At 38.4% G+C, this 27,868-nt stretch overlaps 1 protein-coding gene across 1 annotated transcript; it reads right to left on the bottom strand.

Moving 5' to 3' along the window:
- Positions 1 to 194: 194 nt before the first annotated feature.
- atp6v1h (ATPase H+ transporting V1 subunit H) lies at positions 195 to 27,868 on the bottom strand. The gene is made up of 14 exons (XM_044368036.1): positions 27,770 to 27,868; positions 26,244 to 26,397; positions 25,422 to 25,521; positions 24,721 to 24,810; positions 23,653 to 23,766; positions 22,229 to 22,333; positions 21,044 to 21,103; positions 19,971 to 20,068; positions 18,209 to 18,401; positions 14,143 to 14,321; positions 13,612 to 13,737; positions 12,040 to 12,141; positions 9,307 to 9,420; positions 195 to 600 (listed from the first exon to the last, which is right to left on the bottom strand). The coding sequence occupies exons 2-14, from the start codon at positions 26,345 to 26,347 to the stop codon at positions 531 to 533; spliced, it is 1,455 nt and encodes a 484-aa protein (XP_044223971.1). The 5' UTR covers positions 26,348 to 26,397; positions 27,770 to 27,868; the 3' UTR covers positions 195 to 530.

Here is a 27,868-nt window from a genome sequence, read left to right as displayed (position 1 = left end):
GTAAGCGTGAAAAAAAAAAAAAATCTTGTTTCAGCCTCCATCTTGCCATCTGCCGCCTTCACTACTTCAGAGCCAATCAAATATGGTGTGATAAGAAAATTCAATAATCTTAATGAGGTAATCTCTGTGTATCTCTTTGTTATTCAGCGTTCGTAACCTCAGCAATTGTGGACAGAAAACGCAGACACACAACATGGAACACCATAGATAAGCATCTTTATTGGGATACATACAATGTTTAACAGGTAAGACTTAAATAAATTGGAATTTTGTACATTATCACGGACATAAAGTGCGATTTCAATCACCACACATCACTTTAGCTGAGAGAGCACGACACATAGCACGACAGTCAATCAAGTTCACATCAATAATAATTTGGGGTGCAGACGGAAGAGAAACCACACCGTTTGATTTTCAAGTAGTTACACAGAAATAAACAGCTGATTATTAAAATGGCAACGACCAATGTCCGTACAGTACACGCTCATCCACACAGTGATACACAAACACACATGCACAGGAACAGTTCAGCTTCGAGCCGCCACAGCTGGAGCTTGCTGCTGATCGGTGGACTGGAGTTGTCTTCCCAGGTACTCCCTGTGAGAGGAAAGAGCAACAGATTACACATTAACCTCTTTAACTCTGCTAGGACACCGGTGTCTTCTCTCCCTTTCTTGTTGGTTTTGCCGTAATCAGGAAGACCTCCTGTTTACAAAAATATGGAGTCTCCAAATGTTCTTTTTGGAACTCAGCCTGGACCTTTTCATGAAAAAAAAAAGAGTAAGAATAGATATAATGTAGAATATTCATACTGTGTACTGTCTTCTTCAAATGTGAGGAAGGTATTCATTGGTATTTTGATTACAGCCTCAAACTTCCCTTGGCCTTTATAGACAGGCAAATATTTAGATTGAAAAAAAAAAAAAGAAAAAAGAAAAAAGATGGACAACATTTTTCAGTTTTTACTGACTTCAAAGACCTTCTGCTATCACCTGAAGTGTTTCTTATGCTTTCATAAGAAACTCTGGTTTCTTTTCTAGCAAGACTTTATTTATGCATATAGTCACTGTGGTTCGGAAGCTACAGACATTTCAATTTGGGTATGCAATTTTAGTTTTTACTCCAAAACAGCATCGAGGGGAGAGGTTAAACCCTCAACAGAAACCCACTTACTGCTTTTAAAAGAATAGTTAGACATTTTGGGAAATACAGCAGCAACTGGTTAGCTTTGCCTTGCATTAATGCTAGAAACAAGGGGAAACAGCTAGCATTGTTATGATTACTGGTGGGAGACAACTAGACTCCAGGAAGTCACTGCTCCTGGCCAAGAAATAGTCTGGTACATAACCATACTTAAACCCACGGTGTCTCATTTCTACATTCCTGTTTTTGTACAGATTTCACAAATAAGGTATAATGTCTTAATTACTGCTTTAGCTTTAGAAAGTTTTTGCATTTGGACTGAGCAAGCCTTGCTGTTTTCCAGTCTTTATGCTAAGCTAAGCTTATTTACTGCATGCCCCAGCTCCATATTAAAGGTGCAGATGATATATCTTGTTAATTAGTGAGCTTTAGAAGTGCTGGCGGGTGTATTTTGTTACCTTTGGACAGAACCAAGCTAGCCATTTCCACCTATTTCCAGTCTTTGTGCTAAACTAAGCTCACACATTGCTAGCTGTAGCTTCATAATTCATAAACACATGAGAGTGGTATCGATCTCCTCATCTAACTCTCAGCAAGAAAGTGAATTTGCCTGTTCCCCAAAATGTTAAACTATTCCCTTTTTTTTCAATTCCCATCCAGTTGATGGTTGGGGTGGAATTAGAGCCTTCAGTATCCTTTAATATCAGATTAAGCACTTCTCATTTTCAGAAAATGAGTTTATTCTGACCATTACATCATGTGGTCTTTATGATGCTGAAACATAATACCAGTATTTCGAAAGGTCACACTTCCCCTTTAGGTTTCTTCTTGACAGTAACATTTTCAGATATGTTATCATGACACTCACCTTGCTGCTACCAGAAATATCAAATACCTCTCAGAAACCTAAGATGGAGAAGGCTGGCGAATACTTCTGACTACGGAAATTATGGTCTCCAAACTCTGAGACTCTGAACAACCAAGTACTGATAAACATGATATGTCTGTATTTTTCAGCTGAGCAACAACACTGTTAGGATCTCCTTATAAAACCCTGTTCCTGCCTCCATTTCCAACATGCTGTCATTCTCCTTTAATTACATGAACATGGAATTACATGGAAACACACAAGAATGAATCACAGTAGTGAGTTATTATGACACAATATGCAGGAGTCAAACAGGTTAATAGGAAACACAACTAACAACCCACCATTATAGAAAGCAGCAAAACAACCTTTCTGATTCATGGAAGTACTTTTCTGCATGTTTTCCATTTTTGTCTCTCCACCTTAACATAACTAAAAACATGCCTCATCTCCGGTCAACCCCAGCCAGCATTTTAATGTTTTATCACATTGTTAACTGCTGACCCCAACTTGATGAACACTCAAGTATTTTCCAAAACTCTGTTTGTACCAATGGCTATACCTGAGGAATTCACAGATAAACATACAGTTAATTAAAGACAGAGACATTTTAGACTGAAATCCCTTCGAGGAACATGACTCCTCACACCTGCTCTGGATCAATTCAACTTTATCAACAGGTTTTAAGCCTCTGATCTTCACATAACCCATCCTCTCTTTCCTACAAGCACTTTCTCATGGTGTCATACAACATTTCAGCTTTTAACAGGGGTGGGGTGGGGGGTGGGGGGGGTGGGGGGGGGGGGATCTAAAATGTCCACACTTCCCTGTAGTTGTCAGAGATCATCTTTAGCTGGGCTGCAATTAGCAGCTGTATGTTGATTAAGAGGACTGCCAGGGAGATAATAAAGGCAGATGGCAATAATTGGAAGGATGAGCCAGAGTTACGAAGTCAGTGTTCGGGTGCCAGGGCGCTTTCTGATGTACGCATCTGCAGCTGCTGTATTAATTAATACCTAGACAGTAAAATGTGTCCTAGAGGTTAAACGCAGCAATATACCGTCTGGATAAGAAAATATCCAAACATTTAAAAAGTACAAAGCAAAGTGCTTTTGAATTATAATGTTATTCAATGACACATTAAATCCTAACATGGTTGGATAGACAAGAATGCATGATAAAGTAAATAAAATGATACAATATCAGCATTAAATCCACTGACCACTTAATTTGTAATACATCCCTTATTTAGCGTCGTCATTGCAGATGAAAACACATCTTTAAAGGCCTGAGTGTGTGACTTTTTTGGGTGATTAATCCACACGTCATTTAAAGACATATCACTAAATGTAATAAAACACACAATTTAAATTTCACTGTGCTGGAATGTAACATTTATTTTATTTGCTTTAAATTTGATTTTCTCCTGTTTTTGCCAGCAATAAGTCAAATTCAGCCAATCACAACAAGTAGTGTTGCGTTGTGCTACATGGCAACATACTGTATGTCTGATGACATGATGTATGATTTGTTTTTCTTCAAGGTTATGAAGATATTCCCAGTTAGGATATGAGATTTGGACCAGTTATCATCTGATCTGCCTTTCCTATTTACTTTTTTGGTTGATAAAAATCACTGTTTGCATTGCACATCTAATTGTTTATGGGGAGGAAAATGTATTACTTTTTTCTAGTTTCATTTGTTTTCTATGGATTTTTATATACATACACAATTGCCTCATTTTAAAGATGTTTCATAATTTATTGATGTAGTTATTGTCTGAGGTGTTTGAGATTTGGTTCCTTTAAAGATGTGTTGTTTCACATTATGGATTTTCTGCCTGATGAAGATTTATGACCAAAACACTGTGTTTCTAATTAACTTTAATTCATTTTTCTAGGCTCCTGTCTGCCAGGTGTAAATTTAATAACACTGAGATGCAACAATTTATTTGGCAAATTCTTGTGCCATTTATTCCTGATGCACTCTATGTAAAAAGACCTTAACAAAGAGTCAAATTTGGGATGTAAAAAAAGAGATATGCAACATGTGTCAAACGAGATTAGATTTATTGGATTAATGCATTTATTCCATCGTAGGTTTGTAAAACCTGACAAGTAGAGCATTTTTGCGCATTTTTGAGAGGCTGTATCAACTATAATGTAAAAATGAAAATCATCTTATCACTGGAAATCAGCCGCACTTTACATTCAGTGAAAATTTCAGTAAGACGAGAGCTGGAGAGAGGAATATGAATTTCAGAGTATTTGGTCCCTTGAAATTCTCACCAAGGTCAATTTCCCGCTCTTGCAATTTATTTTGCTCCCTCCCTCTGGCTTTTTAAAAAGGAGCACACATTGATCTTGAACAGATATTGGAGTATTTTACTGGCACTAATAAACAGACTAACGTATGAAATTTAATCTAATAATATATCATGAAATGTCAACTGTAGAAAGAGCTGTGCTTCAGTATAGACACCTGACGTGGAGGCCAGTACAGCACAAGGACAGAATGACAGTCAGTCAGGCTTAACAGCAAAACCTCAATAAGGAGCTGAAAGGAAAAAAATTACATTCTTTCCGGAGACATTTTAAAAGGCACGTCCATTTTTTATTTGAGGTTTTCATCATTCTGTCGCTTCCCAGTAATGCTCCATATGTATTCAAATCCGAAAATTAAAATTTTGGTCAAAGTACGTATGTTTCAGCATCAAAATACCGTTTTCCCAAACCCTTCTAAAAACCTTTACCCACATGACCTGATGTAGGTTTCTGCACGAAGACGTTGCTACATATAAACCGATATAAACCCCCTTACCTACCTAGCTAGTAGCCACAGAGACGGACTGAACACTCACTGTTGCTGCTGCTCTGCTAAACGTGCTAACAGACACACACAGACAGAGCACTCACTGTAGCTGCTCCTCAAAGTTTAAAAAATAAACTCTCCCCCGCCAGTGAATGGCTCCGGATCAAAGCAGAATCCGGTGCTTCCGGCACTCTCCTCCCAGCACTCACCAGCTATCTGTCCCTCCACTCCATCCAGAGCATTTATAAACATCTCACATACTCAGACTATGTGACATCTCTCATATTGTATCAGGGAGGGGGGTGGGGGGTGTCAGGGCTGAGTGGGCATTTGAACAATCCAGAAAAAAAAACACAGATGAAGTCGTCCTTTAAAGACTTTTCAAAGCAGACTAAAGGGCACGGAGATGAATAACAATAGTTTCTCACTTCAAACATTCATCTGTGCTGTTGTCATGACAGCAGGGGCCTTTATAAGTAACGGAGGAGAAGATCTTCTCATGGAAATAAAAACAGCAAGGCAACCCACTCAAGGTGACGGCGGGTGTGGCGAGGCGCTCTGAAAGTATTATGCAGGCGAATAAGACCTCACCTCAGTTTTTCCCCTCATTCTACAGCAGCATTCACGCATTTCTGTTTTCATGAAAGTGATGAATATAGGCCACAAATAATCCAATGTGATGAAACAACCTTGAGACATAAATGCCCACACATAATAGGTCCTGTTGAGATAAACAAATTGAACTAGTGGAAAAGCAGCCGGCTCTGAACACACAATGGATGGATAGGTAACAAAAAACGTTTTACCATTGTTGTCTCTTTCTAACCCTTTATATTCTTTCAGCACAAAAACAAATCAATCATTGTGCTGCTTCAGTGTGGCGGAAGGACAGTGTGATGTTGTCACCAGGGGGAAGGCGTGGGTGAGTAAAGACATACATTGGTGCTTGTAAGTTTACTCTATTTCTGTATAAATATGATCTAAAACGTGATCAGATTTTCATGCAAGTCACTAAATCTAGATGAGGAGACATCAACTAAACAAATGAGACAAAAACCTTACACTTGTTCATTAATTTATTAAGGAAAATGATCCAATGTTACATATTTGTGTGTGGCAAAAGTATGTGAACCTCTAGGATTCATTTGAAGGGGAAATTAGAGTTGGGTGTTTGAATCAATGGGATGATAATCAGGTGTGAGTCTGTCAAAGTCTGAGCTTCACAACACAGATTTGTGGAGTGTGTCACGGCTTGAACGTGAAAGGAGATTTCTGAGGACCTCAGAAGAAGAGCCGTGATGCTCAACAGACTGGAAAGGGTTACAAAATCATTTCTAAAGTTCTAGAGTTTGGACTCCACCGGTCGACAGTCAGGCAGATTGTGTACAAATTGGTCAACCAACAAAGATCACACCAAGAGCAAGGCGTGTAATAGTCTGGGAGGTGACATAGGACACCAGGGTAATGTCTAGGAAACTATAGGCTTCTCTTGCAGTGGCTAAAGGAATGGGCTAATATTCCTCCAAGGAATGTCCATGTGCAGGGCTAATAAACAGTTACCGTAAATGTTTAATTGAAGTTATTGATGCAAAAAGGGGGTCATACCAGTTACTGAAAACAAGGGTTCACATATTTTTGCCTCACACAAACATGTAAGATTGAATAATTTTCCTCAATAAACAAATTAATAAATTTGATGTTTTGTCTCATTTGTTTAATTGTGTACGCTTGAGTGAGATTCAAGTCTTCTTTGTTTGGGAGGGTAGAGGGAGGTAGAGAGGGGGTTTATTTTGTGTGGTGTGTTACAACAAAATGTTCTAAATAAATAACAATGTTTGAATTGAGAAGTTTGGACTTATTGTCCTGTTTATTGTTTCCTTAACTTTATACAGTTAGGCAAACCCAGGACGCTCAGTTATAATACCATTTTATGCATCTTAAAGAAAACTGAGCCTATACATGCCTCCGGACACGCCTGGTGGAGATCTGCACTCTACTGAGTTCACTATTCTAGTCTGATTTTAGGACTTGTGTGAAGATTTGATCACGTTTTAGGTCATGTTTATGCTGAAATAGAGAAAATTCTACAGAGTTCACAAACTTTAAAGCATCTCTGTATAGTGAGCACAATTAAAAGAAAATACTAGAACAGATGAATGTCTTCAGATGAGATTTGTGTGCTGGGCTTTTAAATAAAACGCTGCTGCTTCCACTTAGCTGAAAAAAGCAGGTGTGAGTAATAAAGCATCAATTTCTATATCAAATCAAATCAACTTTGTCCTTAGTATAACGACGTGTGCTGAATTTTGCATCAGTTTTCAACTCAGACTACAACTCATGTGCAAGTCCAAACACTGCTTTTCATTTTTGTGATAAGACATCTGTATGCAGCCCTGCAGCAGGTTTTTCTTATAAGCATTATCTGCATACTTTCTACTAGTACTTCATATCTTTTTCATCCATTTCAATTTATCACCATCTTTCTATAACTCCATTCCCCTTCTTCTGTTTTCATGTACAACAAAAAATAAAACATCACGAGATCCAGTTTCTGGGATTCAATATATGGCCAAAACGTGTTTTTTTCCCCCTGAAAAGTGTATTTAAACCACAAAGATATCTCTGGCTTATAAGCAAACTTCTCAACTTACAAATCATGCAATTAACCCAACATCTGCCCCCTCTGTGTCTCCAATGCGGTTCTAATTTTTCAGCCTGGAAGATGTTATAGATTAAAAAAAGATACATCTTACATTCAGGGTGGGAAATGAACTTCTTAAAATGTGAACACCTACCAGCTACTGAAAGATAAATGTTCAAATTCACCTTCCCCTTAATAGGAAATCATTATTTTGTGTCTGAAATCTACCAGCCACTTTCATATTTTACCAGCATTTGGTTGGTAGCTGGTGCTAATTTCCCTTCCTGCTTACATTAGAGGTTTCAATATTCACGTGAGTGGAGAAAAAATACATCTTACTTTCAACGCCTGATATTTAGAATCTGTTTCTTTCTTCTCAGTTAATGAAACAAGACAGCAAAGCCTTTGTGCAGCGGCGAATAAATACAGTTCTAGCAACACTTCAGTGAACACAGAGTTTACACTGAACATTAAGATCACTTAGATGAGAAAACAGTACTACACACTGATATCGAACACAATACCTCCATCCACAGTTGCTCAGGGAGCTCAGTGTGTTTTAGATAGTGGCAGCAAAACAAATACATTTTCACTTGTTGCTTGTGGATTTTTAGTGTTACCAAGCAATCCAGTAGACAGAAAAAACACAGGTTGAGAGGCAAGTTGAGTGTTTGGACCCAGAGGAAACAAAAGGAGTGATGTTTTAACATTAGATTAGTACTGACCAGTGCCTCAGTAAAATTAAGCATATGCTGTTCAAAATTGTGCTGGTGAGAGGGTTTATTACACTTTAGTGGATACATGAAGCCATTTTTCGCAGTTTCATACCGGGAGATCAGAAGAATAGGTAATGTACAATCACCTGTGGTATAATTCCCTCTGACGCTGATTAGAGATTCAACTAATTTGTGAAATGAGAACCATGATGACTACATGACCTTAGAATAAATTAATAAATTTTTTTATGTAAATGTACATGATGTCAAACTGACAGAGTGTCACATCACTACTTTGTTTGTAGGATGGTAAACCTATAAAATTGCACCATGTATGTGTTTGTTATGCAAATGTGTGAATTTCTTATGCATATATACTGTATATGCATATATGTGCATTACATATGTAATGGTTTTGTGCTAGTAATGTGCTTTAAGTGTGTTTTTAGTTAAGGATCACCTTTGCTTCATTCATCTTGTTTTTTATTGCCTTTAGAAACACTCTGTAAAATATGATTTGAAAAGTGCTATATAAATAAAGTCTATCATTATTATAAACTGCCTTCATGTCAACAGCTAAAGCCTTTAACACCAAAAACTCAAAATCTTCAAGTCCTTTAAGAGCAGAATACTCCAACCTAACTGGGAGACCGTTAAAATGTCCATCTTCTATATTATTCTCTTTGTTCTCCATGAACAACCAAAACACATAGTAACAACAGTTCGTTAGCTGTGACCTGTTGGATGTCACTGAAGGAATCTTCAAATACAGACTTTAAGATCTGAATGTAAATGTAAGAAACAAATATTGACATACTTCAGGCCAGTCGTAACGGCCTTGGAAGCTTCGAGGCCCCAAAAAAAAGGTATTGGGGACAGCCCTACATAATTCCCAGCAAATATCCACCCATGCTCAACCTGAGCAGAGATCAAAATAAATGAAAATGTGTGAGGTTGTGCAGGACCTTTAATAATTTGAATTCAAATGCAGGCGGTTGTTATTTCCCTGTCAGAAAATCTGAAAGCTTTAAGGGCCAGTTATTCTCATGACACCATGTAGGTGATAAGTGGTTCATATTAAAACAGAATGCATCACATCAATGAGCTTATAAACGTGTTCTTACCAGTTGTGGACCATGAGCTTCTGCACGGCCAACAGAGCGTTGTAACGGACTAGCTGGTCCTCGTGGTGCATGTGATTCATCACCAGCTGTTTCCCACCCAGCTGCTCAATCACCCTGAAATGGAAGGAATAAAAGGTATAATGGGAAAAGGCCTGCATCCGCACAGAAAACAGGTATTATTTCCATCTTTTAGGTCATTCAGAGGAACATGACCAGGTAATATAATCTAGCCTGACTGAAATTTTCTATTTACCTTATGCGGGATCAGTGGCCTTGTAAAAGGATATAATGCTTTGAAAAGGAAACAGACCTGAATAAAACATTTAATAATAAATGGTCTGGCCGGAGAAAAGAAAAGTATCGGTGCTGCTACACATCAACTTTCAACCAATCCTAGTGGGGTCTAATTAGCAACATAAGGCTGGAAATGGGGCACATCAACCCTCTGACTGTGACTACAGGGTTATATGGTTGATATAGGAGACAAAAGAAACTATTATTTGCCTGTTAATTGCACAGTGTTTCTGGAATAACAAATGTTGGAGGAGACCTAAAGAACACAGGATGAGGACAGACAAGAATGAGCAGCATCGGAGGATTTAAGACAATAACAAAAAGAAAAACACCTTGAACTTTGCTATTATCTGTAGGGAAATGGAAAACGATCTTGTTTCCCTGGGGTTGTAAGGAGATGGGATGAGATAGACCTGTGGAGGTCAATCAGTGTGTTCAGATAATAACAACTATAGTCACAACAGGAAATTGGCTACTTTGAAGTAGTGTTTTTGTATTTCCCCATTTAAATGTGAGCTGCAGACTAGAGGAGACATTGGTCAATTATTCCTTTATACAAGTGTCATTGATTTAGATTTTAATCGAAAAGAAAGCAAACTCTTTGCTCATTTGTTTATCTCTCATATGGTTTGAATCTTTTGGAGGAAGCATTTTATGCCTTTATTAGAGACAGTGGAGAGATGCAACAAAGGTCCCTGGCTGTACATGAACTGGTCGGCGTCTAATCCTAAACTATGTGGTTTGATTTATCTGTTATAAAATATGTTAGTGTTGCGTGCTGATCAAACACAGGCAACGTGCAAGTACCTAAAATGAAAAAGGCTTGCAAGATACCAAAGATCAATTTTAGAACCACTCAACAAACAATAGATTTATTTGAGTATTCTTTCAAGTGTTGGATGTGCAGATAATGAAGTAGACACAAATCACTCAAGAGGAGTGAAGCTGTTGAAGCACATGCAAAAATGTGTTGTTCACTCCTCTGGTACTTGGAAAATTGCTGACATGAAATTACAGTGTGTCCAGAGCTGAGATATAGTGCAGCCAGCATTTTTTATTTTATTGACCAACCCCAGATGTACAGAATGTAAGGGCAATGCAAACGCCATCTTAAAGCTGCTAAGAGTTGAATTTATTCTGATGGCAGTTTTTGTTTGTTTGTAGAAAAATGACACAATCCTGATCTCACAGAGCAAATACACTTCGATCTTATCAAATGAAACCATCTTTTTTTTTTTTTTTTCACACATTTCACATCTCAGTGAGATTTTTTTTTATCTCTGGTGTGCTTAGTGAAGCGTGATCGCCATGACAACTGTTCAAATCTCCGGTTGTCTATATGTTGTAGACTTTATCTGTAATGATTGACAAAGGCCCCCTATGTGGCTATGAGCTTTACAGTTTCATCACGTGCATATAAATGTAAAATTAAAAAAAAAAAAAATCAAACAACCAATAAATGAAGACAATTCAGTTTTCTTCATATGTACTATGCACGTAGCCTAACATGAAATCTATTCTTATCCAGTAAGTTACTGATGTTAATCAGCCTGGTGACAGTTTGTCCGCCTGCTGTCCTTTCAGCATCTGAGGAGCGGTGGTGCTGACAGAGCAGCTGCCTCTGACGACAGAGACGCTGCGACGCAGGTTGGAGTCAGTGTAGATTCAAAGGACGGATGCTTCAGGAGCTCTTCAGCAGGAATTTTAATTGGTACAAGGGATTAACAGTGGTCCTAATGGTTTCTAATTAAAATTGCTACAGATCTTTATTCTGATTTTTGCCGTTAACAGCGGTCCTGCCTTAGATACCTAAAGCGTAGGATTTAATTTGTAGTTCAGAGCACCACCACAACTCTAGACAGATGTATCGTATGTGAACAGGTCATATTGTGCTTTAATTATGTCCCCCAAAATAGCTGTGTTAACATTATTTCATTCACACTATGATAGAAGTGATGGTGGGAATGTCTGCATGGTTTCAGCAATGACTGTGGGACCGTTCCACACAGTTTACTGTTTACATTGTTTCATTCAGTGTGACAGAGAACACGGGCTGTGTAAGCAGTATGTTTGCAGTAGTGATGGCTCTGCTAGATGTGTGAGGAGAAGCAGATGAGAATGAGAAGATAAATTGGCTTTTTTCTTAAAATTTGCTTCATGTTGTCTTCACTCAACAATCTCCACTGTAATCAGAAGCTTGTAGGAGAAAATACAAACAGCCCGTGCTAACCTATCACAGTTCTTGTGATACCCTACAAGGTGGTATATGTGTAGCCAGCATCTGTTGATGGAGGTGGGCGGTTGTGGTGGCAGCATTGCTGTTTATAGCAGTGTCTTTGGCTTTTGATAATAAAACAGGGAGTTGCCATAACTGGAAATTCTAAACACAGCGGCTTTAAAGTTTGATCGGAAATGAGTTTTCACAGGCAAGTGTCTTACCGTTTTCCTCGTGGGTAGTGACGCACATACTCTCCAATATCGTGAGCTGCCACTGCTATGACTTGAGGGTCATCAGACACTTCCAAGAGCCGAGTTAAGATCCTATTGAAGGAAGGTAGACAGAGAGTCATTTAAAAACAGCGGTCTGCATTCCATCACAGCTGATTCACTCTGAAAATCATCTATTTCTCAGAAGCTTCTAGACAAAGACTTTTGTAATATAAATACATTAGCCAAGGTTATTTTTCCCTGAGAAGGTGGTGGATGTAGAAATACACTGAAGTCCCTAAAAGTATGGTTTAATGTTACTTTAAAATTGAGGTAAAACCTAAAGTCCAAATCTAAGGACAGAGGATGTGAGGCATCTTCTGAAAGTGTGACACTTCAGGGTTCAAAGTGTGACAAAGAGTGGGTGAGAGTCGGGGGGGGGAAAGAGCATAATAAAAAAAGGAGGGTAATTTAAGCTGAGATGATGCCTGAGCTGATTACAGAGAGAGGACAGTGATGAGACAATGAGATGGGCAGATCAAGATTTTTAATGAATGTAGATAGGCCCAACAGAGTGAGTGACTGAAATACCAAAGAACAAAGACACAAATTGATGTTTTATCTCTTGTGATCTGAGTCCTTAGATTGGACACACACACACACACACATCAACAGTGAAAAACAATGTCGACAGATAGTGCAATCATCAAACTGAGATGATGCTAGTGAGAGTGCCTTTTCAGCAGCTGTTAAAAGTTTGACGTGTAGAGCTGCAACTAACAATTGTTTTCATTATCGATGAATCTGCTGATTATTTACTCGCTTATTCCATTAATCATTTAGTTGATAAAATGTCAGAAAACTGTGAAAAATGCCAACTATTACAACTTCTTAAAGTCAAGTTAATTACTTAAATGCGTTTGAGTGGTGACATTTCATATGGATTTGAATATAAATTTAAAAACAAATGTGTATTTTTTACTTTAAAAATCTGTTTTTCAATATTCATCCACTTTCAATGAATTCAAAAGCAGCTTCAAAATGTATATTTTATATATTTTTTTCAATTTTGGAAACTGTGTTTAACCTTTCAAAGACTCAAAAGTCTATTCAAAACCAGTCACATATTTTAATTTCAGTTGTCACATTCTCAAAACATTTTTGACATTAAAAAAAAAAACTTTGAACACCTGAATATGTGACAGGTGCGTCGGAGGAAGGTGCCACTTAAAAACAATGAGAAGAACTCCCTGACATACCTGATGAAGGTCAGACAGACCGAAACATTGTGATTTCATAAATATTCAGCAGTAAGCAAGACAGTGTGGGGGAGTTCTTCTCATTTTCAACTTCAGAACACACACACACACAATTTCAAATCATATTAGTTTATTTAATTCACTTCACTAGTGGCACAAATGTAACCTATAATAAATAATATTTTGTGCCCTTGTGTTAAAGAACAAACTGTACTTCCAGCGGCATTGTTCATTTGCTTTTGCTGACGTGTAAATGTGAGAATGAAGTTTTTACAGGGCCATGGAGAAAATAAAATGTCTCACTACATTATACGTTTCATCTTACTTGAGGAGCTCATAGTTCTTCTCATTCAGGCGGACGGCGTTCTCGCGCCAGAACTTCTCAGACTTGTGCACAGGGCTCCATTCCAGGCGGCCGGACTTGAGTTCAGAGCTGTACTCATCAAATGAGCTGTTGATAAAGAAAAAATTTTTAAAAAAAAGAGAGAAAAAGGTTAAAGAGGATAGTCCTAGGATCACCACTGTTATTCATCTTACTGCAAAGATAATGCCGCTACCTCTCAACCCACCTATTGTCAAGAGAATTGATTCGAGGGGTACGGTATATGGTCAAGTGGAACACATTTCAAGTACAGAGAATATCCAGAGGTCATCCATGCGTGTAATCAATACAAATCAACAGAAACATGTCTTTGGAAAAATGTGCCCCTTTCATATACAGCACTGTGTTCAATCATTTCTATACCACATTACACACAGTTGTCTCTGTGACGCAGATACTTATCACTCACAACGATTGGTTTTGCTAAACCATGAGTGATTTCTTATTATTCATGAAATAGAGTCCACCAGGTACCTAAGATCCTGCACACTCTCTCCCAGCCTCTCCAGTAGGAACTTGATGTCCTCGGTGATGTCCTCGTCATCGTACTTCTGCTGCTCAAGGTTCTCGAGCTGCTTCAGCACCTTGCACTGAATCATAGCCAGAGCGTACTCCTGACGAGTCTCCCTCTCAGCAGACTTCTCCAGAAGATTCTGTGATCAGACAACAGTGGTGTGAATATCATGCCATATGCTAATAGATGCATGTGTATGAATTACTTGACTCATATGTAAGCAGTTAATTAGCAAATTCAAAACATTCACAATCTGAAAGAATACACTTATTCATACCAAATGAATGAATAAATTGAGATACTTAAAAGTGCTGAAACCCTTAGTCAATTAATTGAATGACAGAAAATTATTCAACAACAATTTTGATAATTGTTTTGAGTTATTTATCAAGCAAAAATGCCAGACTTTCACTGGTTACAGCCAAATGTGAGGAATTGCAGCTTTTCTTGCTTTTATTATATTGTATATTAAATGTCTTTTAGTTTTTAGACAGTTAACTGGACAAGCAAGCAATCTGATAGCACTACCTTGAGCTCTGCAAAATTGCGATGAGCATTTTTCACTATTTCTCACATTTTATAGACAATATAATTAATTGATTAATAGAAAACAATCTGCAGGTTAATTGATGATGACAAGTTGTAGGTGAAAAATAAATAAAATAAAAATAAAGAATAAATAAATGATTGATACGCCTCTTCATAAAGGATCATTTTTGTCATTTTTTTTCCAGTTTCATGTTAAATAATATAAGCAAACAAAGATAATAAATAAGTCATATGAAGACAGAAGCAGTAAGATGATGTGAAATCGGTCAATCGTCAGAGAGGTAGCTATAATATTTTGGGGTGTATTAGAATGTTGTCAATCAATGAGCAGGACTGCTCTACACAGCATTACTGGATTTTTATATGACACTTAAGTTAATGTGATGATGTACCTTAATTTGTCTGGTATTAGCCAAAAAACAGACATTCTTGTCTGGTTATTTTATTCAAAACAGTTTAATTGCTTTTCCATAATAATTGAAATGACAATAAAAAAACTACATATACATTAACTGAGAATTTCCTCAAATAGCATTATTAAAGTAAGAATTTCTTCTGTGGTGGATACAACATTTCAGAGTTAACCTCTTAAACCAGGGTTCAGGTTCAGGCGTTCTGAGTGAGTTGTGACAGGGATGAGTGCGGCTTTACACTGCAACAAGAACACAATGTTCAAGTATCATAAAATCTTTTATGAAGGAAGATCTTTGGACAAACTTTCAGGACCTCAGTCTTGCCATAATGGAGAGAAAATTTTGGTGGTGAAATTATGGAGTGATACATAGGAAAAGTGGCTTCAGCGGTCGCCCTGATAGAGAAAAATGCACTCTATACTCTGATTAGACCCTTTCAGCCTCCGTTCAGGGCATAGCTACACCTAACGACAAATATCTGATTTTTTTTTTCCAATAAAGAACCTGTGATGAGTTCACATCATCCCTATCAAGTCATAGCAAATGTTAAGAGCCTGCTTGCCTTTGAAGGCATACGGCTAAAATATATTTCATTTCTATTCTGGAGCCTAACTGAATATGGTTTTCAAAGTATGAAACATCTTTTAGTACCAGAGTTAGGATAGGGTGAACACATCGCAAATACAGCAGTACTGCCTTTGAGGATGTGTTCAAGGACTTCCAGATGGTCAGGATAATTCAAGTCACATTACTATTCCCATGTGGTGAGCAGGATAATTTACATAATTAGGACATTTGGGAAAAATAGTAACACGGAGAACAATATTTTTAATGTTTTTCAAGAAGGATTTTGTAAAAAGGGAAAATTCTACTAGAATGTGACAATCCTAATTTCCTCATTTCCTGCATGACACAAAATCAGGAGCCCTTGAGTATCAACAAAACACTTCTCCATTCGTTGATGAGTAACAATGTTTTTTTTTTTAACACATACACCGTAAGGTAAGTTGAACGACTCTTGGGAACACCCATTTCACGTCAAGACATTTCAGGGTCTCCCTTCACTGCCCACCATTGCTTTTAATTAGCTGCAATATAGCAGTCACACTGAGCTACAAACTTCCCTGTCCAATTAAAAACTGAGCCCCTTTCCTTAACGGGTGCACTCACAGACGCTTGATGTGACAGCGCTGCTGGTATGAGAGGTGTTACGAATGAGCTTTGGGGGGAATTCAAAGCAAGAACACATGCAGTCCATTGAGGCAAACATAATATTGTACTACATGTTCGCTAAAATGTATTTCAGGAAACAAAAAGACACTAGCAAGGTAGTCCATCAGAAACACAGATGCCCATTTTCTGAGGTTACAAGACAACAGTATAATACTGATGAAAACGGGTTGACAGAGAAGTACAAGCCGCATAAAATGTCTTTCTCCAGGCTGGGTTTGAAAATAGCCAACTTTCCTCCAGTGTTATATGAGCTCAAACTCATGTTTCAATCATGTAATCAATGCCATTTACTACACCACTGTGCTCTGGGCAAGGTGAGGCTGTCCGGTGCTGCCGGGTTGGACAAAGCCTGAAGATCACTGAAGCTTTTCATTTAAAAATCCATATTTATGCTGTAATTCATAGATTTGACATGAATATTTTTATATGTATTCAATATAGTGCGAGCTGAGGGTGGCCAGGTACTGTAGGCTGCCAACTAGACAAATGCAGTGTTCCTATTGATTTTGAAAGCACTTACTGTGAGCTGATTTGGACAAAACCATTTGCAAAGTGAATTTAATGTAATGCAAAGCATGGTGTTACAGTGGAGACTTATTATTGTCAGCAAAAATGTCAGCAAATATCATCTGGATAAAATATGTAATCATTTGGGACTACTTTAAATTTTCCAAATACTCAGCCTCACATTGATTTTTAATGTTTTCCCCAGATGTTTCGACCTGTGTTGCAGCCCTGCCAGACTCACTAACTTGCTTGCTTACAGAGTGCCTGAGCATGGGGAGATAAATGGGGCCTTTCCCATTCATCTAATTTTGTCTTTGCTTAGTATGGGGAATTCATTACCTCACATAAACACAAAGCAGCAGAGCAAGTCCAGAAAGCAGCTCTTAGGCTGCATTCACACCAAATCCGGCAATCTGGCATTACAACGCAGGGGGCCACAATGGTGGGCGCATGATGTTTAAGGTACTGGTGAGACTATTTCCTGTTATCCAGGAAGTTGAGTTGGAGTTACAGATTGATGCATTTAAGGACTTATCAGAAGCCAAAACACGGTGCATTGGTTTGTAAAACTCACAGACACAACTCTGGAAAGTTTTCACAGCAGCAACTGTATTTATCTTTCATCGCGATAATCATGAGGTAAACAACCGAATACAGTGTTCATGTTACAAAGTAATCCACCAGGAATGTGCAGTTGCACGAATGTGATTGGCCATCACAGTGTGACGTCAGGTTGTGTTTTTGCAAAAGTTGAATACTGTTAAACTTCTTGCCGGACAGCCCTGTGTGGTCCCCACTCTCGCAGTGTAAATGCACTGCCTGCATTCAAATGAATGGGAGGGCCGCTGTTTTTCACGCATTGCCGGATTTAGCGCAAATGCAGCCTTAAGAGTACATTAAATATTCAAAAGATGTTTTGAGCAATCACAGCTGGAAGCTGAAAGGGCAGCATAATGAGAAATTGTATTTATGTATCTTTTATGGGCTTGGTTATTTATAGGCTGCCTCATCTGTTGTTTAAGAGCTGTCATTTCAGTTTGTTCTTGTTCTGATAAAGTATACAGCCTTAAAAAAACATTCAAAGTGTTGTACAGGATTTTGAAAAATGCCCAGTGACTGTCCTATATCAGTATAAAAGTGCTGACATGAAATTGCGACCTGCAAACATTTCAACTTGATAGCTTTAAGTTTAGCCAAAAAAGAAGCACCTTCAGACAAATGAATAGGAGGAAATGGGAAAGCATTTCAGCCAGTGTGCTCAAAAGATTTTCAGTGAAAAGTAGGATTTCGGAGAAACACAGCAAGTGAGAAATTCTCCACATACCCGGAAGGCAGCCAGAATGATTCGAGTGACCTTCTCCTTGACAGACTCCTGGAGGATGTCGGACAGGGCTGGCACTACGTTGTAGCGTCTCAACTGCTCACAGAGCTGAGGACTGAAGGCCAGGAGCCAAACACAGAAGATCATCTGGTACTGGAGCTGGAAGCCACACTTGTTGCTCAGCACCGCTGTTATACTTGGATAGAAGAAAAAAATAATATAAATAAATAAAAAGTAAAATGGGACAAAAAAACAAACGCAAAGTGCCAGGAAAAAGACTCACATCTATATCTACCACCTGTTTACTAATAGAAGAGCTTTCACAGCTGTGTGCCTACATGCTGCCAATCCATTATCTCCGATGATGGTTGGGAATACAATGTTCAGACAGCCTTTAGACAACGGAAGAGCTGCTCAAAATACTGAGTACTAATGACTACAGCTAGACAGCGAATCATACATTTGCAGAAATAGCTGGTAAGTGCAGAGATGTGGATCTCATAGATGCGCAATAATTATCTGATCCAAATAAAGCAGAAAGCCTAGTTGTAAACAGCCATATCAAGAAAAGGTTTGGGACCTAGTGGAAGATGTTGTGGATCATAAATAATATGTATAAGACATTTGGGCAATCAAAATATGAAATAATGCTCTTCGCATCACATGTCTCACTCTGCTCCATCTACGTAAGATTAATGTGGCTGCAGAGTAAACCATGTTCTTCTCAAGAGTGAACACTGTGAGCACTATCCTTTGTAAATATTTACTTGGGGTGATGTGAAGATATTTCTAGCGTCTATCTACTAAAGGAAGGAATCTCTGCACTGCATGTCATGATCAGAGCTGTAAAACCGTGCCATGAGAGAGTCGAGGGGATGACATCTCTCTTCGTTTGATAACGTGAAAAGTTAGGATTTGCTGTGGGTTTCTCGACTCATTTTAAAAAAGACGAGAAAAACAGAGAGAGAGGGCGAGTGAACTGAGAGTATGAGTGAGAGTCAGAAAGACAGGCTGGAAAGCTTTCTCTGAAAGAGAGAGAGAGAGAGAAAGCCTGTGAATGACAGAAATACAACATTATCTTCTGATTGTTTCATGGTGGTTACGTTCTAAAGTACAAATAAGCAACCATCAAACACTCAGCAGGTGATTTACTGAGGAGACGCATTTAATATTAATGAGCATTGAATAAAACAAGCAAACAGTGAGCTGCTCAGCTCTGTGTCTGAGTGCAGTTGGGGCTGTTTGATACCAACAATGTCACACCACAGTGGGGTGGGGCTTCTGAACTCTGACTTGCTGTGCGGGACAAAGGCACGCACCCCTCTCAGCTAAACTGCCCAAGAAGAAAGAATGAGCGCACACAGGAGAAAAAAAACAAACAAAGGCGGAGGCAGTAAAACTAGCCAATAGGAGCAGACATGTTTGATTGGCAGCAGAATCAACCAATAGAAGGCCATAAACTGCTTCTACGGTTCAACCTCTGTTTAGTCTCACTGGTGAAGTCTCTGTCTGGATTAAAACCATATAATTTTGGAAATCCTTATAATTTTAATTGATACGTTTGTCAATTGATACATACATATGTGGTTCTAAGCAATCGCCCCATTCCAAACAGGCACGTTTTGAATGGGCACTAGTTAGGTGAAGGTGATTATATACTAATTAAAACATACTTATGAATATTATCTTCCATTTCTGCCAAGTCTGTTCTGCTAGATGCCACTAAATCTTACACACTTGTCCTTTAAAAGAAACTATTACTCACCAGTTAACTCCATCAGCCTCCACCCAGGCAAACCTATACTCATTGACCCTCAGCATCAGCTGAAGGCACCCGGCCACACACTGGACATACTGAGAGCTCTGCAAAGGACAGAAGCAAACATTTACCCACATAAGAACATGAGCCTTAGCTGTGTAATCAGGAAAGCAAGCAAAACATTAGAAGGTCAAGTACAATTAGTGCAGTTTAGAAAACATGGAGTAGTTGACAAGCAGAGACAGCACATGGAAGAAGTCCAAAACTTGCATTACCATCACCTACCAAACCTGAGGCATTGCACATGCAGTCTATAGTTAGAATACATCAACACATGCTAGATCACAGACTCCAGTGGTACAAAACAGAGCAATAGCAGGGAAAAGTCTCCCATCACACCTGAGCAGAATAATGTAAATTGAGATTAGAGAGGAGGAAGCTAAGAGGAGAAAATAGATCACATTAATCTGTTAATTAAAGAGGAGTTGAATTGAAGCAAAGATGTCCAGCAAGAAGAGCAGGCAGCAGTCAAGACAGAAGAGTGGAGAAGTGGAGGTTACCTGGTTGAAAATGCAGAGGAAAAGATGATGTTCAGTTATTAGATGGCGCCTGGGTCAATAGATTTCTGAGCACACTTCTCAGAATAACCACGCTATGCTTGAAAAAGTAGGTGATATAACAATGGTAGGATGCTGCTGCTGTGCAAATGCTATTCCAATTTTCCCTTATTATCCTAATGTACAGGAAAGCTGTTGTCATGCGCTTTCAGCATTAAGGAGAAGTGGCTTATGGCATGCAATTTTGTACAGTTAAAACCAACCAGTGGCAGCAAACACCATGCTATCTAAATGGAGAATCCCTGCTGGATTTCAGTAATGTGTGTTTTTAGAGACTCAGGTCATCAGCAATCTGGAATTATTAATGAAAAACTGCGGTGCAGGAACAGGATGGGAGAGAAAAGAGGGGAAAGAAAAGATGTGAAAGTCCAGTGACAGCTGTCAGATGCCAGCTTGCACAAACCCGGCCATTTTTTTTTGGAAGCGCCAGGCTGACCGGAGATGCACTTCACTCATACTCACTTCACTGGGAGAAATAGTTCCTGCTCCTGAGCCTGTTTCTGGACCTGTACCATGTAGGTTCTAATAAGAGATAAACAAAAGAAACAGGTGCAAAATTGATGACAATACATCGCTTTGAGCTGAGTTACAGTGGCGCTGGACTACACAGTATGTACTGTAAACCCGACCACAAGGCCAATCCTGTCACAGGGGATCATCACTTGATTTGTTGATTGGCTGCTGAGGAGAGAAATGATTATCGGGCACAATTTCAAGAAGCTATTGCGGCTCATGAAAACATTTTATAAACCAAGACACACTGATAAAATCATGCTTTGAGCAGAGCTGGCTGCAACATGATATTTTAGAAATACTGGTGGACAAAGCAGAAGCACAAGAGGAACTGGAAATCAATATTCAACTGTCTTATCGGCCCACTCTTTGGTGCATACATCTGCCAAGGCAAAGCCAGCACCTACAGGGCAGCTTTCATTGGACCATCTCAAGGTATGACAAGACTGCTCAAACTCAATATGAATAAATATATTATATCAACTCAAACAAGGTTTCTCACCTTGAGCCCAAACAATAGAAGGGAAAATAATATGTAAAAATATAATAATAGAGAAAAATCAGACAATTAGACTTATTGAAAAAGAAAATGGAATAAATTAATGAGAAAGACGCTGTCATCCTGAGCGAATGTTTAACTAAGAAATAATAACTCATGTCTCGATTTAAAAGAACTAAAAAGTTAATCAGTTTCTATTAAAACTAAATTACATAACAGGATGAATTAGACTTTTCCAACAGCACAACAAATTTTCAAATGAGCATGATCTCCTGATTTGTTAAAAATGAACATGCAATATTCATTGCACATATTATTGACCTATTTGAGAATAAACTCATGATTTTGGTGCCCTGTATCACCTTTCTGCAAGTGCTATGGCGGTCTGTTGTTAATCAAATAAAAACAGACAGAACATGCCATTTATTATAAAAAAAAGGGACTGTAATATGACAATGTATTGAGCAGGTCACATAGGATTAACGATGTCTATTCCACATGTAGTCGATGACTTTGCACGCAGCCTTATTATCACTGAAACAACTCACTAACCACCTTTTTACTGAGGTTTTACTGAGGTTCTTTGGAAAGCCCTTTTTACAAATCACACAAAATAAAAACTCAGATTCACGTACCTGTGAACTGAGCTGGCTTTTTATCCAGTTGAAGTAGTAGTTAAGATCGCTTCCCTCCATCAGATCACGGCCCCAGGCAGCCAGCTTGGCGATGATCCTCGCCGCCTAATATAGGAAGGAGTACATTTCAAATTCATATAGTGGTGCACCAACAGTCTGCCAAGAGTAGAAATTTAGGCCACAATAAATCACATTGAGACCACAGTTTAACAAGCAGCGATGAAAATCATGTAGAATTATTCAGCATTTGTTTTAAAAATCTAAAAATGTGTTAAGTATACATAAAGTATATTCTGAGCAATGATAATGAGACTGAACTATTTTGCTTGCAGACTGCAGTGACGTCCCTTCGCTGCTTTATGTGAGAAAGAGTACTAAGGTGAGGAGAAGCTAAAAAAAAAAAAAATACAATAACTTTTTCCATTTGTAGCTCTGGCTTATAATCAAGTCTTCTATGATGCATCACAGCATCTTTAATTTAAACTCCAGGGAGAGAGAGAGAAATAAAAAAAAAGGAGTCAAGGATGAAAACTGGGCAGACTTGGATAACAAGTCCTTCGGTTTAAAATACTTTGACCAGAAACCCGACAAAAATACTGACTTAACACAAAAGATGATCTACAATGGCATCTGCGTGCAAAGACGAGGCCATGTCAACTATCTCATAAACAATTTCAGCTTGTAAAGTGCTCCTTGTGCCCGGTGATGAGGGAGGAACAAAATGTGTTCGCCAATTTTCTCCTTGACCGGGGAGAATGTGTTGAAATATCAAGACTGTAATTTAAAAGCAAGAGTCAGCATGACATTTGGATTGAGTTAAAGTGCTGTGTCACAGACTTGGGGTCACATTTTGCCCACCTGCTGGACGCCATCTGGCTGGTATTCTTAATTAAGCTGTGGGTGTCCTAACAGAGCACTCGGTTAGTCATTAGGTGGTCATCTTTTATTTGAAAAGGGTGGCAGGGAGAAATCATTACATTAATTGCCTGTTATCGAGGAAAAAGGGGGAAGGTTGCTTTGTGAGGAATTATTGATGGTTTGTTATGATTACAGGCAGTTTCACATCTGTGGAAGATTAATAGCTGTGAAAAAATGTACCTTATCTGTGAAAACAAGCTTTCGGGTTCAGTGTTCTGTTCAGTACACTACAATGTTTCATAGATTCTGCTTAATTAACTCATCAGCTACTAAAAATACCAAACAGTGCCAGAGTTTTAAGCAAGGATGACAGTTGTTTCCTCATTAAGGTTAAAGCTTGCTATGCCCTTTTAATTTCAAATGTTAACATTTTTAAATTCCTCAATAGTAAAAGACTGCTTGGGTTCTGGTATTTTTTTTAGGTTTTACATGCACCAGCTAGTCTAATGTTGCAGGCACAGGTTGAATTTTGATTGGTGCATTTTACCATGCTCTGAGTAACTCACCATATGGACAGTAAAGAGGTCCTGACGATTCAGCATGGGAAGGAAGTAGGACCAGGCAGTGTTCTTCGTCTTTTTTGCGTAGTCGAAGAAGATGTTCACCCTCTGATGGTTCTCCTGAGTGACATTTGAATTAAAATCTTGAATGAGCTTTTGGATTGTAAATCTAGATTCAGAGAAATTTGCTGCACAGCTGAAGTAAACGACTGACTGCATGGATCATAAAACATCTTTAAAAGCAAAAAAATACTCAATATTTCAAAGAAAAGACTTTATAAAAAGGATAATGTGAAAGTGATTCCCAAATTAGCTAAAATCTTAAATCAGTTATGAGTAATGAGAAAAAGTGCAATCACTCAATAAATTAATAACTTTCATTTCACCATTTCAAAAGTCTTGCGATTAGTGCAAGTCACTTCTCCTTTCCTCAACGGCTGCTGAGATTTTTAACTTTCTGAACACGTAGGCTGGCCGTGCTCTCTGTGTTTGCAGGGAGCTTTTTGCCCCACCAGGCTTTGTCTGAACTAAACCCCATAAGGAACGAACTTGGTTCACAGCCCAAATAAATAGCAGTGCACCTTTTGAAAAGTGGAGAGAGCTAAAGACTGAAAGACTTTATACTGACGCAGATTTACCATTATATCTGTTTAACAGATAAAGTAAAACTAACAAACTGTTGTCATAAAATATCTGGTATGTTCTGGAAGAAGGGAAGTCCAACGTGGGTAAAAGATTTACCATTTTTAGCTGTGATTCTAGTTTTTCTGGAGCTACCGTAAAGAAGCATTTTGTTACACTTCAGTGGAAAATTAACACTTTTTGTTTATACATATAGAATTTAGTGTCCTGTTTTTGCTAGCAATAATTACTTAACCCACTGTCAGTGTATCTAAGGCCCAGGGAGAACTTCAATATTTAATTGACAAGTATTGTTTGGCGAGGGCAAAACAATGACCTTTGGAGCATTCAAGCTTTCTGACAATGGCCCTGCTATCTTCTCAAAAAGTCTATATATATATATATGTACATGCGTGTCCCATTTGTCCAAAGTCAATGGCTCTGTCTGTGTACCTGCAGAGTGTCATCAATCAGAGTCAGGATGTACTGGACTGTCTGTTCCTTGGAGATGTGGGCCATCAGGTTCAGAAAGGTCTTTGCACACTGAGTGAAAAAAAAAAAACAACAAAAACATATACAAACTCAGAAAAACACAGTCCACATGTATCTCCTGACAAATTGAAGAAAATGAATTTGAAAACATTCAAAAGACTAACTGAGGTTTACAAAAATGAATGAAATTGACAAGGACCTCTGATCCTAAAGCATAAGGGTGCTATCAGACCAACAACAACATTACAGAAAAACAACACAAGTGGCTACATTGTGCTGGGAATGTATTCCAGGGAATACATGGAAGATGAAAGAAAAACATCCAGTTTAAAAGCAGATGGTTTAAATCTCTGAGGATGAACTGTAAAACTCTGAACATTAACACGAAAGCAGCAGTTTCCTCTCTGTCTCACTGCTCAAATGGTAAACTGTAATTAGCACGATGTGCCAAAGCACATTTTGTGCACTAGAACATGTAGACACAAACTCTGTTGGTCCAAAAGATAATGAGGGAAGAAGCCTCTTTTTTTTTTTTTAGCTGTAATGCCATTATTAACAACCAAGGGGCCTAAAACTTGTTCATGTAATATTCTGTCTGACTGTTTATCGCATGCAGCTGAGAAAATTAAGTAAACACACAAATATTAAAAGCTCAGGACTACCTGATGTCCTTCATTGGTCAGAATCACTTGTTTCTCCTCAGAGTTGGCCACCTCAAACTTCTTGATGAACTCACAGTCCTCTGCAGAGATCATCTGACTCCTAGAGGAAAATTGATCAAGACATTGCAATTTTGGCACGACAGCATATGTATTATCACTTGTAGTAAGTAATTTTAAACTTGTGAGTTTTAAATATGCCTACGGCAAAGCCAAGAGTGAAGCCATTTCCTTTAATAATGGAGCAAGACATACAGCATATAAGTATGCTGCTGATGCTCACATTGGAGGATTGGGCTCAGCCTTTGTCGCTAACATCCTGCTTCTAATTGCAAGGGCTACTTGCACAATAATGGCAGTAAACCTGGAAATACCACATGTTCCACTGAAGGCAAGAAATACAGCATGGATGATCCATGGAGCTGGATGGTTATAGTAGGCACATATATATATACGATATATTCGACTTGCGGAAACAAAGAGTCAAGTCATGAAACAAAAGAAAGAGTCAGGAATAATACATACAGCCAAAATGAGGAAGCATCACCCAAGACAGTGACTCATTATGCAGAACTAGTGAAGAGCTGTATTTAGATTAGCACAACGCACTCTGATTGAATGAGAGCTATATTTTTCTATAAAGAAACTGAAGAAATAATACAATATCAGAATAACCATGCTGCAAAATAGGTAGCTTGCAGAGTGAAGACTTTTCTAAACTATTCCTAGTAGAGAGCTGAAACCTCCCAACATAATAAGAGGAAGAGTACCTGCAGGAGAAGATGCAAATATTAAATATATTGTTACTGATATGGCTTTACTTACTGTAGGTAGGACTGCCAGTTGACCAGATTGGCCCGAACCTCAGCTGCCTTTGCAGCAATGATGTTGGTGGGGACTGCAGCGTCCACAGCCCCGCGGATATCCATCCTGTAATATTCTGGCTACAGTTATTGTAAGGGTAGAAATCCAACACCACCTGGATGGAAACACCAAAATCAACAACAGCACAGTGAGTGAGAGACACACGTAACAGTGTAGCTTGTGTGCACATTCACCAGTGGTGGAAGAAGTATTCAGATCCTTTACTTAAGTAAAAGTACCAATACAGCAATGTAAAAATACTCCATTACAAGTAAAGGTCCTGCATGAAAAATCCTACAGTGGTCCAGTGGTTCCCAACCTAACGGTCACAAGATAAATCTGAGGGGTCGTGAGATGATTAATGGGAGAGGAAAGAAGAAAAAACAAAGTTCTGATACACAAATCTGTTTTCAGTTTTTTTCTCTAATCTTTGATTTTTGGTTAAATATTGGATCATTTGAACATTTAGTGAAATGAAACCATGTGAGAAGTTTAGAGGGAAAAATCACTATTTGGTGGAGCTGTTAACAACTCATAGACATCTGAAATGTGACCTCGACTACACACTGCTTTATGTAAGACATCAATAACCCAAAAGGTTTGTAACCACTGGTTTACTCTTTAACAAAGTGTTGTATTTCAAAAACTTGTTATATTATCCATTGTGTCAAATCTTAAATCAGAAAAGTAACTAAAGCTCTCAAACAAATGTATTGGAGTGGAAGTATAAAGTAGCATCAAATGGAAATACTCAAGTACCGTACAAGTACCTCAAAACTTTACTTAAGCACAGTACTTGAGTAAAAGTACTTAGTTACTTTCCACCACTGACATTCACTAATAGCCAACAACACAGCACCTAATGTTGTATTTATGTATTTAAGGATAAATTCAACATGATGTAACAATTAAGTTGGTTAGCTGTTAACGAGCAGTTACAAGGAAGAAAGCCATTCTAAAAGAGACTTTAGAACGACAAACAATTTACCATTAATAATATAAACATTTCAAAGTGTAGCGGAAATATTAACATTACATTGAACCCTCGAAGTTCATGTCTGATGTTTGTTGCAGTAGCTAGCATGAATCTGCTAGCAGCAGGTCATGCTAACTAACTAGCTTAAACCAATGTCAAGATGACATGTCGGGGCTATTCGCAAACTGAGATAAAACAACACAGTGCGACCCCTGTGTCATTAAACTGCATGATGGATATAGCCATATAAAGTGTGTGCATATGACTGACAATATAAATCGTTAACAGGGGCAGAGGTGTACCATTAGCTACGCGTTAGCCGAGGATGCTAAACCAGGATAGCCCTGTGCTAACAGCTTCACACGGCATTCTGTCACCTTGTCGAGAAATAACAGCAATATATGCGGGTAGTCACATTTAGGACAACACAATTAGACCAAACATACATTTTGGGAAATTTTAATGTATCTGATAATGAATAACGGAGTAAAAAGACGGTTGAATCACTCACCCAGTTCCTGACCTGTGCGAACAGCTGACAGACTACAACACGGCGTCATGTGACAGTCAGTCACATGCACCGGCTGAGAAATAACTTTCAGATAACTGG

Source organism: Thunnus albacares, chromosome 12 (assembly GCF_914725855.1).
Source record: "Thunnus albacares chromosome 12, fThuAlb1.1, whole genome shotgun sequence".
Classification (NCBI taxonomy): Eukaryota; Metazoa; Chordata; class Actinopteri; order Scombriformes; family Scombridae; genus Thunnus; species Thunnus albacares.
Note: the sequence above shows the minus strand (reverse complement) of the source record. Positions and strands in the feature narration are given on the sequence as shown.

Bases quoted from the DNA above. Each gene is read 5' to 3' on its own strand.
- atp6v1h (XM_044368036.1), bottom strand. From the start codon at position 26,347: ATGGATATCCGCGGGGCTGTGGACGCTGCAGTCCCCACCAACATCATT. The intron at 25,522-26,243 runs GTAAGTAAAGCC...ATTTTCCTCTAG, and splicing joins AACTGGCAGTCCTACCTACA to GAGTCAGATGATCTCTGCAG. The intron at 20,069-21,043 runs GTGAGTATGAGT...TGTCCTTTGCAG, and splicing joins GAACTATTTCTCCCAGTGAA to AGCTCTCAGTATGTCCAGTG.